General features: G+C 40.6%; 1 protein-coding gene across 1 annotated transcript; it reads right to left on the minus strand.

Annotated features, from left to right (window-relative positions):
* Window positions 1-5,258: 5,258 nt before the first annotated feature.
* Window positions 5,259-14,572, minus strand: ARGLU1 (arginine and glutamate rich 1). Its single transcript, XM_005487252.4, has 4 exons — window positions 13,950-14,572; window positions 9,822-10,047; window positions 7,394-7,477; window positions 5,259-6,124 (listed from the first exon to the last, which is right to left on the minus strand). The coding sequence occupies exons 1-4, from the start codon at window positions 14,303-14,305 to the stop codon at window positions 5,960-5,962; spliced, it is 831 nt and encodes a 276-aa protein (XP_005487309.1). The 5' UTR covers window positions 14,306-14,572; the 3' UTR covers window positions 5,259-5,959.
* Window positions 14,573-15,518: the final 946 nt, after the last annotated feature.

Here is a 15,518-nt window from a genome sequence, read left to right on the forward strand (position 1 = left end):
AAATCAGTTTGCTTTTCACACAAAACATCGAATACGTTTTAAGTAAACTGCTTAATTAAATTTAATTTGCAGCGAGGAAAGAATTGCAGATCCGGCGACGCAATTTCGTGGAAAAGGATCTGATTCCCGGGACGGAAACTTAGCACTCAAGTGGGAGCTTAGGTATCTATGCACACTGAGGGGCATCAAAGGAGAACTTCACCAGCGAGGGGAGGAAAGTACTTAATTATTAAACTTTTAAACAAATGTGTGGTGTATAGCCGGTCGTGAGGCAATGTAAACACGGAGCCTGATAAATGCTTCCAGCAACAGAGACGTGTAAAATAGGTCTACCTCAATTTCGTGATGCTGCTGCTTCTGTTTGTTTAGAAGCAAAAGGTTACGAGCGGTGTTTTGTAGAAGTGGTGAGTAAACTGTGACCTCTAACTCTTCGTATCCTTGCTTTAAGTAAACCAGAGGAAATGAAGAGCCCTGGTATTGTCTGAAAATATCCTCTCGTAGCTAAATATATCACACGGCTCCTATTGTCCAGTGCCTAATCATTTTTACGCAAATACAGCTGTTTTACTCTACTGTCCAGCATCCTACCGATGCACACTGTAAGAGTATAAAAATCCAAGTTAATATTTTTTTTTTTCAGTAAAAACTAAGACAAAACTGGGCGCTTGCTTCCGAGATAACCTAATCAACAAAGATTAAGATATCCACAGAAACGCGGGCTCGGTGGCTACTTTGCTCGGGTCACCCTTTTTGGCCGAGGATCCGCTCCCTGCGGTTGGGTCGGGCCGCAGGGCCCTTCCAGAGCCGCGGAGTTATCGACGGCTCTGAGCAGGGCCGGGCCGGGCCGGGTCAGGAGGCGGGGGCCGGGGCCGGGCGGGGCAGGCGGCGCTCGGAGGGGCTGCGGCGGCGCGGAGCCCCTGGGCAGCCGCGCTGCGACCGCAATCCTTCCCCGTTCCCGACCCCTGCGCCCGCTGCATCGGCCTCCAGCCTTTGCGAGAAGCGCCTCGGACACGGGAGAAACGTGAGAGGGGACTGGGGTTTCAAAGCAAAAAAGCCGACAAGTGCTCGGAAGTTAGAAATCGGCTTCGGCCGCCGCTTCTCTGGGGCTGTTTCAGGAGGAGGTCCCGGCAGACATTTCGGGTTTCGCAAGGAGCGCGGTTTCCTGACAGACGAGCGCGCAGGGAGCAGGCAGCGGGGGGAAATCCTGCCGCCGCCCCACGGCGCCCGGGCGGCCCGGCTCGGCGGACGGGCATGGATGCACTAATGGACGGATGGAGGATGAGCGCTGCCAGCGAGCAAGTGAGACCTGCCTATCCCGTGCCTTCACTGAAAATCTGGGACTTTGCTGTTTGTGCCGGTTAAACCTCTATTCCTGTACCTCACACTAGCTTAAAAGATAAAAAATAAAATTCTGTTCATCACTGAATAACCTCTTTCACCTTCTTTCCAGCAGTGATGTCAGCAATAATTAGGTAGATACAGGCTCTGGTACTACAAAATCCATAATGAAGGGCAAATAATCTGAATGGGAACAGAATTGAGCCCACAATCCCAGATTCTCTTTTAAACATCAGCCTAAACATGAAATTTTTGAAGTGGAAAAGCTCACCATAATTCATCATTATATGAAAATATACCAGTTTTGAAAGTAAAAAATTTATAACTCAATGGATACAATTACTGCTAAATTCAATAAAGAGAAATTATCATGACTGATGCTTATTCACTTAAATGGATTGTTTATCGTTTGTACAAAAGGCCAAGTGTGCCAGATACTTGCAACAGCTCTTAATACATAATTCACACTGCAACAGTGCATTTTCTGCACTTAGGGTAGAGTAAGTACATGTCTAGATGTTAATTTGCCTTCACCAAATCCCTTTTAGAACTGTAGTTTTGGTCAACTTAGCTTCTTAGAAAATGAGTTCGGCTCCTCCTAGATACACTATAGAATTCAAGCAGCCTTGTAATAAAAATCATAAAGACGTTCATACATCCAAACTATGTCTTTTAATTGTGTTTGACTTGACTTATGCTGATTCTCTGTACCACTCCTTGAAAACAAAAATATTTACATTATTCTATGGTCTGTGATATGAGGGGTAGGAAAAACGACTGGGGATCAAGCTACTGCTACAGAACAGGCCTTTTATTGTCAAAGGGGATCTATGTCCTTTGGAGCAGAGCTGATGCTGAGCTAGCATAACCCTCGATTCTGAGTGTCAGTCCATGGAAGATGATTGTACACATGAGGCTGTATAGTATGGAAATGTCAACAGAAACTCAGCACTCTTCTGCAGGCTAACAAAAAGGTGGGATGGAAAGAGAGGAATAACCCTGAAATGCACATGTGGCAATAACAGCATGAGAATGGAACAGAGGTGCATGAAAGTCATGGTTCAGGCTCCTGCTAGACTGGCCCATCAGCCCGAAACCATACCTGGGCACTTCACCATATCCTCCTGCCTTGGAATGAGCCTTGGGCACACAGACAGCTCCACAGCTCTCTTCTGAAATAAATCCCCCCTGTAACACAACCCGGAATGTGTTCATTGACTTGAATTTCACCTGCATTTTCACCAAGTTGAGACCTTGTAATGACAGAGCTAAGACCCCAAAAGCTCTGAAAATGTTTAATGAAATACTGCATGCAGTTAAAAGTGAATAATAACCAACATCTCCATATTTGGTGTACATGCAAAAAACAGCAGAAACTCAATCCTGACGGCATTTTCCCGAGATGTTAATAGCATCACAAAGAGGGAGATATCAGCTTCGGGACAGGAAGGACAATAGGTAGGGTGAAGTGTATGAGGTGGCACATAGCTCAAGAGAAAAGGAGACATCAAAGGTCTTCTTTTTCAAGACAAGATAGGAATGGATGAACTGTTGATACTTTAGTGAGATTATACATATGAATGCAGTTGCTTGGCAGTTTAGGCATCTCACTAATGTAATTGTCTTTGCTTTGTTAAGCTGCATGGATGCTGTCCTTCCAATACATTTCTCAGGAGTCAACTTTCCACTTGGGCTTGGAAAAATGATGATAAATGAACATGCAAAGTTCAAAGGGCAGTTTAGCAAATCACCAAAGTAAGAGCACATGTTTAACATGCTGTTCTAAGGCCTTCCACGCTCCTACCTTTGCCAGACAGATGCACTGTTTCATATTAAAATAATTATCCAGGACATTTATGAACAAGTTTGGGAAAACTAAGATCTCTTCTGTTACCATATAAGGGAAATGAATACTGCTCAAGGTAGGCGGCAACAAAAATGCCTACCTGCCTCCCTGGGGTGGTCAATGACACATGAAGTCCCAGAACAACCCAGAACTTGTCTAACCAAAATTTGAAGTTCAAACTTCAAACTGTAATAAAATAAAAATTAAATACTGAACACAATCACCAACAGCATTTTCTCTATGCAGAGAGCTCACACTTTAAACACTACATGTCAGTCTATGTTCCTGTATACTCTGTGTTAAAAGGGGGGTGTGAAGTCCTACAGGAATACAAGAATATCCTGAGTTCTTACCATCAAATGTCAACTTGCCCCCTTTCCAAACTATATGCATCTATATTTTTCCTAGAAATCAACAGTATCTCTGAAGTCCTACAATAATTTTAAAAAGAAAACCCTACAGCAATGCAAACATAACATTCACCCACACCAGGTCTACAAAGATCTGACACAGAGAATGCCTTAGGACAGCAAAGAGACAGCACCAACTGAACTTCTACCCCAACAGAGGAAATCAAACCAAACCAAAGCAAAGATCTAACTGCTTTTCTTTTTCTTTTTTTTTTTTTTTTTTTTTTTTTTTGAGGGCAGGGGAAAGAGAAACAGGCAGTGAAATATGGAATGGTAGGTGGGGCAATTTCATTTGGGATGGGCATTTTGTCCCAAAAATAACCCTAGAGGTGGGACTGAAAATAACCTGGTAATATCTAAGCCTACACAATGTTACATGCAGAGAACAAATGTTGCTCTTTAGCAGCAAATTACGTGATGTAGAACAAAATGCTTGATACCACAGCTGTATGTACGATTACTTAGCTTCTTGCTTTTAGAAGAGGAAACAAAACTGCATAGGTCTGTTTTGAGTATTGACTTTTAATAGCTTGTTTCTCATAAGGGAACAGGGGATGTTTTCTGCTTTAGAAATACAGGTATCAGTTGACCTTTAAATACAGCCTGCTCCTGCCAACAGGTCATGTACATGATTTATTTGGCTTCAGCTTTTGTTTTTATGCATTAAGCAACTTTCAACCTTCTTCTGTCATACAATATATAGACAAATTTAAGTACAGTAATAGTGTGGGTATTTTACCATCTTCACATTTTCTTGACATACTGGACAAAGTGATACACATCAGTCTGTCCCCAAGCCCCAGTTTCAGACAAAGCTTGTTGAATACTGCTTTCAGTGGCACATTCAACTTGCTCCCATATTTAACTTGCTAAATCTACAGAAACAGATCCTTTGGGAATATCAGGAATTATTTCCAGCTTTGTCCAGTGACATTCAAATGCTCAGGCCAACTACTGGTAATTTTATGGTTACTGTCATTTTATGGTTACTACAGATGTTGCACAGACAGGAAAAAGTTTTAGAACTGGACAAGCTATAGTAATCTAGATTTTGGTAGAGGAATTACATACAAAAACAGGGACTTTATATATATAGTTTTCAATCTGTAGTTTCATTTTTCAAAATAAAACCTGTATATATATATGGATAATATTCAAGATCTGTATAACAGTTGCTTTCTGGCTAAAACAAAGTATTTAGACAGAATCTCACTTTCTGTTTTTCAGTTCAAATATACTAGCCAGTCCAGTCCTTTGGGAGAAGAAACTTCCATTTTTAAATCCTTTAGGATGCATCAGATTCATTATATGCTAATGACCTTAACTTATACAATATATTATATTATGAAGTGAATGGAAGGGGTTTAGGTATCGGAAGTATCAGTCTGGGTGCAGTAAGCCAAACAGCCGTTTAAACATGATACTACAGCTGAAATAAGTCTCTGTCAGAACAAAAACCAACATTCATAAAAACAGCAGCAGCCATCAATAACATTCACAACTGCAGGGATTTTTTTACTGTGTGTGATTTTGCATTATAAGTAGAAGCCACAATAGTTTAAAGCAAAATTTAAAAAAATATTACTATAGTCTTGAATTTAATAATGTGAATTGTCACTCATAGCTGTTTATAGAAGTGTACTAAAAAAATTTACTTAAACATATGAATTTAAGACTTTCACTTTATTCAGCAAATTGGTTTATTTACACAGTGGGGAACGCTGGTTGAATGCTGTCAATGTAATAAAAACAAATCTAACAGAGACAATACTGAACTCTCTCTATGTATTCATAGCAGAAATGACAAACTATTTCCTTACCTGTATCAGGAACATCAAGCGCAACAATGGGACAGTATCATAGGACACTGATTTAACAATAAACCACAGAGGTCCAGTAATACTATGGCAATTTACTCATGTATTTACTGACTTTAAAATAAAAACATTAAAAGTCAGCAATACCCAGTAAAAAGTTCTGTCAATTATCAGAGTCAAACTCTGATGAGTAGGTCAGTAAAACCTTATCAGATCATCCACAGTTCATAAAGTGACATGAGTTGCTTCGGACCACCAATACAGAAACAAAATTGATGAAAATAGATTATCCTCTAAAAGGCAACGATAATCTGATAAGGGTTTAACTTAATGGAAGTTAAAAAAAATAAGAATTGCAGAGCACAGCCCCTATTAGAACAAGCTAACTTTCCAACTTTCAAAAAAGACAAAAAAAAATTTGAGAGAAAGAAAAAAAAACCAAAAAACACTTCAACATGAAGCTACCATACAAAGTTTTTGTTTGTTTTCCTTTTTTTGTTGTTTTTTGTTTGTTTCTTTTTTTTCTTTTAAGAGTTCAGAGTTGAAATTTAATCCTGGCTTTTTAGGGAGAAGGACAGTTTTGGCCTAGACTTTCCTTTGCCCAGGATAATTTTTTGCTCTTCCTTTTGCTGACGCTGTCTCTCTTGTTCTAGTTTCATCCTCTCCTCATGAATCTTTCTTTGTTCTTCAACAATTTTCAATTGTTCTTCAGCCTATATAGGAAAATGGTAACATTTAGGCCAGCGTATTTTGTAGTCATAAAAGCAATTTACAAGTCCATATTAACTTCCAAATAGGTCGAATCCTGTGTAAGTATGTAAGCAGTTCTGCCTGAGCTGGGTGCCATAGTTGGTTTCAGTGAAACAATTTATAAAATAGTTATTTGAATTGAGTTTAAAAGAAACACTGAGAACTTTCTATAGCTAGTGTATTGAAATCTGGAGTGCTTACATGCCAAGTTTTTCAGCATTGCTTTGCAAACAACACATTAAATTTTAAATAAGGAAAACATTGTACACATCATGAAATTGTCCCCAACACTTGTCATATGCAAGCTGAAGTAACATACACACGTAAGGAAGTCACATATGTTCAGGCCGAGGTCTCCCTGCTCCAAAACCCATCTAAAAACCCCTCCTAATCCAAAACTATCTTCACTTGATTTGCAACTAGTCAATCCTTACATTGACCTATGGTTCTTACAGCTCTCCCAGTGGTCTTCTAAAGGTGCTTATTTAGTTCATTACATCAGTCAATACTTTAAATTTTCCTTTTGTCCTGTTTCTACCATTAGAGGTTGCGAGCAGGGTAAAACAGAAAGAAATCTAAAGCAGATGTAGTTCAAGGAAAAAGATTTAAGAAGCCTCATTTTTATAGGAAAGAGGTGTAATTACTTGGGCAATTGAAACTGACAGAGTTCAATCAGGATTTAGAAGCAGCTTAGTTTGTCTTATCATCAATTGATTAGAATCAGCTAAATCATATTGAATGTTTTCATGTGGCAAGCATCTGATTTAAAAGGGCTTAAGAAGACCAATGTAAGTTAGACTTTCCTAGCTTACACATCTTAAGCTTATGCTGAAAGTCCCTTTCAGCACTTCTACATCAACATTATACTAGAATCAAATCTAGTTTGTACTTGTCCTGCTCAACAAAACAGAATCAGTCACACAAAGCTGAACATGCTGGCAAACTTATTTCAACCCTCCCCATGAGATTGACTTAAAAGATACTTTTTAAATTCTGAAGGCAGCAATTTCCCCTCTAAATTAACTGCATCCAAAATATTTTACCAGCCTAGTGTTACTGCTAAGGATCTGGTCTTTCATGCTTAGGGGAAGGAGAGCAATGTTACTGATGGAACCAGCAATAGGCAAGTTAAACTCTAGAAAAGGTTGATTTGTTTATTTTAATTATTGTGTTGCAAATCTGGCAGAGACACCTGTATTTCCCTACAGAACAGTTACTACACCCTCACATACCAGTTTAGCTTGTGCTTCTGCAATTTTTCGATTATTCTCTTCTAGTATTCGCTCTAGTTCCTCACGCTTTGCACGCTCTTCTTCCTAAAGGGGAGGACAGGGCAAGATGTTAGTAAAGTAAAATACTCATTTCTGCATGTTCACTAATCTTTCTCAGAATTCTTCTGTGAACTGACTTAAAGTGGCAGCTTTACAGCCACCTATTTTTCCTCACAACGGTAAACTGTGCAGCCACTAAAACTGGTTTCTAGCACTCAATTTAAATCATCCCGCCCAATCCAAACAGCAACCAACTAAACCCTCCCTAATCATAGAATCCTGACAATTTATTACTAGAATTTTAATATCACACAAATCAACAAGGACAACTACAAAAACTGGATAGTATTTACCAAATTAAAAAGTAATATAGAAAATATAAATAAAGTGAATAGTTTGTCTCACCAATTAAGTATACCTACGTATTCTTTACCTATACTCCTTTAATCAGCATTAAAAGTTGAATATTTACTGTCTTGTCCAGTGTCCTGCAGAGTGTGCTCCTCGGCTGCCATACGCGCCAGCTTCCTCTTTAAAATGATTTGTACTGTTAGCTTGGCAATACCTGCATCAGCAGCTCAACCATTTATAAAGAAACAACATACAAGGAAGGCTGAGCTGAGGAATGCAGATGTTTATGGTAAGAAGGAACAAAAATATGTAAATCATTCCTAAGGCAAACAGTTAATAAGAAAAATACATTTACTGTTAGTGAAAAATACAAATGGTAATCCATACTTCATGGAGCTATGGGCTTCTTTCATGGGGAGAATGGACTTAACATTCAGTATTTTGACAATTTTAAGACAGCTGAAACTGTCTGCAGTATGAACTTGGAATTCAGGAGTCCAGGGAAGGCAAGATCAGGAAATAAAGCCTTGTAATTGTTGTTTTCTTGGTGAATTTTATGGAACTCTGTTATGCAACTCAAATATGAAGACTGCGTGAAAAATTTTGAAGTGTTTCAGTTCACATAATATATATCCAAATTATTTTTGTATTTGGAAGATTTAAAGTTAGCCAGAGGTTTGTGTCTGTGTAAGAAAAAAAAGTTAATACGAACAAAGCAAGCATATGAAAACTTCTTACTATGACTAGTAACCAGCTACTAGCTAGCACACTTCACTCCAGGCATGGAGGTTCGTTCTGCATTACAAGGAACTGGTGGGACTTCTCCACATGATGACAATACCAAAAATACTTTTTTAAAAAAAATAAGTCATCCATCTGATCAAATGAAAACCTCTACATATGAAGAATTTGCTGACTACAAACATGTAAAGTCAACTTAAACTCTGATATTAAAGTCTGAATTTGCAAGAAAAGTATAATTCATTCATTCTTTTTAGTATTTATTGTAACTCAGCATTCCATTTGTTTCCATTTAATTTGATACTATGTGACTGACAAGTCACATCTAGTATGAAGGGGAAAGCTGCAATGCTACTGTCTCTCCTTTCGCAAGCCAATCAAAATATTAATTTAAAATGAACTGTGTAGGATGCACAGAGTGAAAAAAGCATTTAACACTTATGACTATTTAGCACAAATTTCCTCTACGGTTTGAAGTTTGTCTTGAAATTTCTGGATCCTGGAATGATTGGTGCAGGCAGGCATCAAAGCCTTTTAGTAGCAAATTACTGTCTCACAGAAAGACATTTTCAGCTTCTGCTCCAGCTGCTGATTAAAAAACAAAACAAAACAACAAAAAAAGGCCCCAAAAACCCAAGTCACACGTTCAGCTTGACTTCAGACAAGGGCAACCTGCTCTTTTATAACTTCTAGGGAGAAAAAAGGAGTTGTTAGTAGTTATTAAAAGTGGATATAATGATTTGGACAGAGATCCTTCGTGAAGACATGGATAGGCTTATGCTCGAAGTCCCAGAATTAGTCCAATGTATGCTCAAGGAAAATGTTCATTTTAAATGAAGAATAAGAAACCTATTTGTTAAAGACAGGTACTGCAGCTCACTGCTGGACCCTGCTTTTTGCCTGGCTGAAGGCAAAAGCCTCTTACAGTCTAAGTAAACAAAATGAAACAAATGAAGGATACATAATTACATATTTTTTAATACCCTTCCCCAAAAATGAAAGGACTGCTGATAAATCCTGCAGCCATGGCAAAAGTTTCAAACAATTCTGAAATATATGTAGGTCAGTTCCATTAAGAATCAAGTATCCTTGTTCAGGTTTTAGGAGAGTAACTGTTTAAATATCAGTGAGCTCCTCTGAATAGGCTAGAAATTAAGTTTCGCAGCAATGCAAGTTTATATGAGAAGGGAATTAGATTTGCTGTATTCCATCTCTTTGTGAACCGAACAGGAGGCACAAACCGACACTGAAAGTTTTGCCATGGACTGTCTCTACTTTCCAAACGACCGAGCGTTACCTCTCTGGCTTTTTGTGCTGCAAGTTCAGCTTGTCGCTGTCGCTCGAGTTCTTCGAGCAACTGCTTTTCCATGATGCGCTTAGCCTCCTCCACCCTGCGCAGCACCTCTCGCTCAATCTCATCCTTCCTTTTCTCCAACTCTTCTTCTACGCGTTTAGCTACAAGTTCTTCCACCCTTCGAGCAGTTTCTTCCTCTATGAGTTTCTCTTCAATTTCTTGTTGACGACTGCAAAAGGCAAACATGAGGATTACATTTTTAATCAATAACATTGGCACTGAAACAAACTCCTTCAACACACAGCATCAGCTATGCTACTGAATGTTTTACACATAGATTATATATTTAAAGAATATTTTACCCTACATTTAAAGACAGTGAATATTCAGGCAGTGTTCCTATAACAGGGAATCCATTCAGACCATTCCTTATTTAGTATCTTTCTATATAACAGACTAAATTGAGGACAATTTATCATACTATTTCTTGATCACAGCTGGGGGGGGGGGGGAAGAAAAAACCCAAACCAACAACTACAACACCATGCCCTCCTCCAAAAAAAAAATCCAAACCCCACCCAACTTTGACCATCATTCACCCTTCAGGACCCTTTATATGGTCTCAATTTTAAGCCATATATAGCAATAATATCCTGTAAAATCTTGCCTTAAAGCCACCACCTTAGAGGCATCAAACTATTTCCAGTATCTTAAAACAGAAGACAGAAGCAATAAAATTTGTGATTTCAAATTTGTGATTTTACCTAGAATTCCAAGTGTTATACCTGTAATCTAGTTATCCAATCATTTATCTTAACAAATTTCAATAACTTCAGATCTTAACTTTTTTTTTATTGCAGGACTCTGTTTCTACCATAATGATCAAAACCAAATTATATCAATATCAAGCACTATATAAATCCTTGCAAACTGCATCTTTCTATGCTCAGAACTTTGGAAATATTTTCAAATGTCTTGCCCTTATTTTAGTTGAGCAGCAGTATTATCACTCAGCCTGATCACTGTTTGAATTTTTCATTAGAAAGGATACAAAAATCAGGTAAATTTGCAGGTTAATTACCACACAAAGAAAAAACTCCAGGTAGTAATCTCAAGTGCAACATGGCAATTAGATATCCAAGGATGAACAGCAGTGAATACTCTGTATTTCATGTAGCACAATTCATCTGGAGTTATTATGGGCTTTGGGGAGAAGACTCTTGGTTTTAAACTAGATATTGAACTTCCATTTCAAATATTCCATGAAGCACAGAACAATCTTATGAAACTTTTCTTCTGTTCTAGCCTGCCAGCAACACAAATCCAAGATTTAGAAGAACAACTACTGTTGTAGTATCTTAATATCCTGTCATTTTCAGATGACTGCATTTTCTTATCTCATTTGGAAAATTTTTCCTAATCTATCTTACTTGAAAAACAACTAATTAAAAATAAGTTGCATAATTTACCAACTTTTAGATGACCCAGGGTACAACTTTCTAATATGCAATAGGAGATGTGAAGTATGGATTACTTATCGAGATAACCATGGGAAATAAAAGGTGAAAGGCTCCCAATTTCCCCTAGTCATGTGTCATCTTTTCAAAACTACTGAGCTATGTGGACCTACTACACTTATTGAACTAAGTGGATCTCCTTCAGCAGAAAGTTTTGGAATCCCCAACTCAATAATTCGGCCAGAGAACACCAATTTTAGTCTTACAATCCTCAAGAGATAGCAAATTTAGCTGGGGGCACATTAGACCAGCATTCATTTTTCCAAAATGGACTTGAAGTGATTTTTTTCAGGGAAAAAACCCGAAAGCAATGTAAGGCAAACAAAAAACCTAGAACAGTCTCAGCAAATTGCACCAGCCCCACTCAAATAAGTATGATTTTAAAAGGTTTCCCTTCCCTCTTATTTGGCAGTGAGTACTCTCACCATCCTGAACCAATACTGCTTAGTATGCATAAGAGGCTAGGGTTCCAGAAAAATAAATTGTCATGAAGTTCATATCCCCATGTTTCATTAAACTATCATAGTTTTACATTTAACATCAGGAAATCTAGGAAAAGTTAGCTAATTGAATAAAGAGTGCATAGTTACAAAAACACCACTGCATTCATATCTGAAATAGATTTTCAAATATCCTCAGCTATTGATGATGCACTCAAATCAAGCACTGTGCCTGCACCCGTTCCATTATTCTCACTCCAACCAACTCCAGTCAAATTTAATTAAATGAATCAAATGTATTTTTAGACTTATAGGCAATGATATTACAATGACTTAGACCTTATTAAGAAAATAAAATTATAAACACAGATATAAGTCTTAGTGATTTATTCTGTAGCACACCAACTATTTTTTTTTAAATCACATGAACTTACACTATTTTATCATTTTATCATCCTGGCCTATTGAGTTATGATTCCAGAGCAACAGATATGTCACTAATGTAAAAGACTATTTTTCGTATGATCCATTTTCTTCTCAAAGACCAATTGTATGAAATCTGCAGAAAAGCAACAACTTACATTTTATTAAACTTCTGAGGGGAGAAAAGTTATACCTGCAAGGCAAGGAATGAGCACTATAGGAAAGTGCTGAAGTTAGGCTGTGTACTGAGATTTGAACAAGACATGAGAAGAAGAAACTCAGTTCCAATGTATGAAATGTCCACTAATGGATTCAGTCAGAAAGGAAGTCCTTCTTTCCTTATCTAACATGAATCTGTACTAACATACCTAACACAATTTACAGATGGCTTACTGAAATACCATACTCTTCTACTCTAAGTTTTATTGTTTTTTTTTTTTTAATTTAAAGTGTGTTGCAGAAGTATCAAAATTCCATCCATACCCAATCTTTTCCAATACTGGTTCTTCCTCAAATGTCTACTATTCTGTAGCAAGTATTGCTGAAATATCAAATTCCTTCTATAGAGACTTCATAAGCTTTTTAAAATTTCAAAGGTAACTTACGTAGAAAATTTACTTACACATGAACTAAACCAGGCCCCAAGTACTAGAATAAACTACTCATTCTATTCTCAAATTTTTAAGCACATTCCAGTTCTTCTTTGTAGATATGCACACAATATTTTTTCTTAATTTAGGTACTGAATTCTAAACCACGAAACTAGGATCAGTATGTCATCAAATTGTGCCAGTTTTCACATGTTTGTGTTACTGTGGAAGTTTCTGATTGTCAAAACTCTTAAGTTAGCAAAGGTGATTATCTTCAAAGGAAAATGAAAGTGACAGCTTGGGCTCACCAAGCCCAACTAGTATTTCCTGAGAACGATATGGCTTAATCAAAGCTCCACCTGAGAATCAACAGCACCACTTGGCTTCATATGCACAAACAAGTGCTTTTTCTGGATAAGGCGGTCCAATGAGCAAAGGTAGTGCTCAAAAAATAGAACTGCCTGATTACAAACCATTCTTCTCTCTGCTGCATTCAAGTCTGGTTTATAACTTTATATGCTGCTAAACATATTAATGCATCCCCATCGTTTATTAAAATAGTATTTATATCTGCAGACTTAATAAATAACCACACTCCCCATAAACGTATCATAAACTGAAAAAAGGGCAAGGTTTCAAATGAAACAAGTCACCGGATGTCACTGTCCCATTTGGCAAGAAAGTAATCCCACAGCGTTAATACAGCAGCTGCAGAGTTTCTTGAAACCCTCACTCGAGCACCTCCAGATGCCTCCGCTCGGCGCGTAACCAGCTCCACGCCACGAAGGGGAGGGGCGGCCGTGCGGCAGTGCAGCACAAAGCCTCAGGGGCGCCGCGGCCTCCCCGCACAGGGAAGTTTAGGAGGAGCAGTGCAGCAGGGAGAGAGCAGCGCCGGCGGACGGGCAGCGGGCAGCGCCGGCCCGGGGAGGAGGCGTGCGGGGGGCTCGCACCCGAGTGGGCGGCTCCTAACGCACCGGAGGGAGCCGGGCTCCGAGAGAGGGGCGGATGGCGGGAAAACAGGCACTGCTCCGGCCGCAGCGAGGCCCAAAGGCCTGCAGCCAGCCGCAGGCGGCCCTAGCTCGCAGAGAGAGGCACCGAGCGCTTCCCTTCCTCCCCCATCCCTCACCATCCCCTCGTCCCCAGCGCAGGCCCGGGGCTCACATTTTCCGCTGCCGCTCGAACTCTGCTTTTTTCTCCTCCTCCTCCCGCTTCTGTTTCTCATCCAGGCTGCTGCGCTTGCTCACCGTGCGCCCGAAGATGTCGATACGGTCGGGGGGGGAGGAGGCGCGGTCGCGGTCCCGGTCCCGGTCGCGCCGGGAGGAAGGGGCCGTATTGGAGCGCGAGCGGGAGCGGGACTCCCGGCGCCGGTTCCGCTTGCTCTCCCGGGACTTGGAGCGCTTCCTTGCCCGCTCCTTTTCTCGGGATCGGGACCGCGATCGGCTCCGGTTCTTCTTGTTGTGCTTGGAGCTCTTGGTGTGCTTGGAGCGGGACGAGCTCCGGCTGCGGGACCGACCCATCCCGGCAGAGGAGAGAAGAGGCCGCGCCGGTCACCGCTCGACCACCCCCGCCCCCTTTGCTAGCGGCGCCTGGGACAGGTGCGAGGAGGCTCTGCGCGCATCAGCACCGCCCTGGCGGGCCCTTCGTCTTCTCCCTTTCCACCGCTTTGCGCTGCGAGGAAAAGGAACAGGCCCCGGGAGCGGGAGCGAGTCCGGACGCAGCCAAGATGGCGGTCCTGGCTGAGCAGTGACTCTCCTCTCCCGCCCCACAATGCACCGCGCCGTGCTCGAGCCCTTCGCTCCCCTCCCCGCCGCCTCCGGCGCCGCTCCGGAGGAGCACGAGAGCACTCGGCAATCTTCGGCAGCCAATGGCGAGCGCCGCTCGGAGCGGGCCCCTCGGCGGCCGTCGCGGGGAGAGCGTCGGCCGAAGGGTCGCCTCAGAGAGAGTTGCTGTGTTTCCTTTGAAAGTTCTCTCAAACATTGATTATCTTCTTTTTATTTTCTTTTGATAGGGGGAACAGGGGGAGTTATCACTGCAGGTGAAGGAAGTTGCGAAAAACACTTAGAACCCCCTCTAAACTGTGAAAATGAGTTTTTGAATTTTCTGTTGTACCACTGTGAAAATCTACCCTTAAAGGGAAATAATCGCCTGAGATTCGTAAATTATCATTAGTAGAAAGGAAAGACAAAAATCCGAGGGGTCGCAAACAACCAGAAAGTTTTATCACACACTTGACAAAGAAATTAATATGTTAGTCCCTGACCTACTATACAAGCACACGGCAGTGGGTTTTGGATAAAGGCGCAGGGTGAAAGGGAAGAGAAGAATTGAAGAGGGGAAAATGAATTAAAGAAAGAAAGATGGAAAAGAGGTCGTCAGTCCTGGTTCCAGCATCGACCCAGCTGAGGGGATGTCAGTCGAGCTTGTCCGTCTGGCCGATGAGATGCCCGGGGTGCCAGGGGTCTGTGTCCTGCTGGTTTCAGCGTGGCACAGGGAAGGGCTGTCACATTTAAATGTATTTACCTGTAAACATTATTGTCCCTTGTTAACTACAGGTGTGTAGGCATAGGGGAATATGAACTCAGTGGTATCCAGGTCAGGCAGAGAGTATGAACTCCGAGGTTCTATAGGCACCTGTGTAGGATGGTTTTATCCCAGTTCTGCCATGTAATTGTTAGTTGTTTCTGCGATGACAAAATTTGGAACTGGCGTTGTTCTTTATTTCAGTAAACT

Source organism: Zonotrichia albicollis, chromosome 2, assembly GCF_047830755.1.
Source record: "Zonotrichia albicollis isolate bZonAlb1 chromosome 2, bZonAlb1.hap1, whole genome shotgun sequence".
Taxonomy (NCBI): Eukaryota; Metazoa; Chordata; class Aves; order Passeriformes; family Passerellidae; genus Zonotrichia; species Zonotrichia albicollis.

Excerpts from the sequence above, each read along its gene's own strand:
- ARGLU1 (XM_005487252.4), bottom strand. The coding sequence starts at position 14,305 with ATGGGTCGGTCCCGCAGCCGGAGCTCGTCCCGCTCCAAGCACACCAAG. Across the intron at positions 10,048-13,949 it reads TTCGAGCGGCAGCGGAAAAT|TCGTCAACAAGAAATTGAAG; the intron begins GTGAGCCCCGGG and ends TGCCTTTTGCAG. Across the intron at positions 6,125-7,393 it reads CAGAAGCACAAGCTAAACTG|GCTGAAGAACAATTGAAAAT; the intron begins GTATGTGAGGGT and ends TTTCCTATATAG.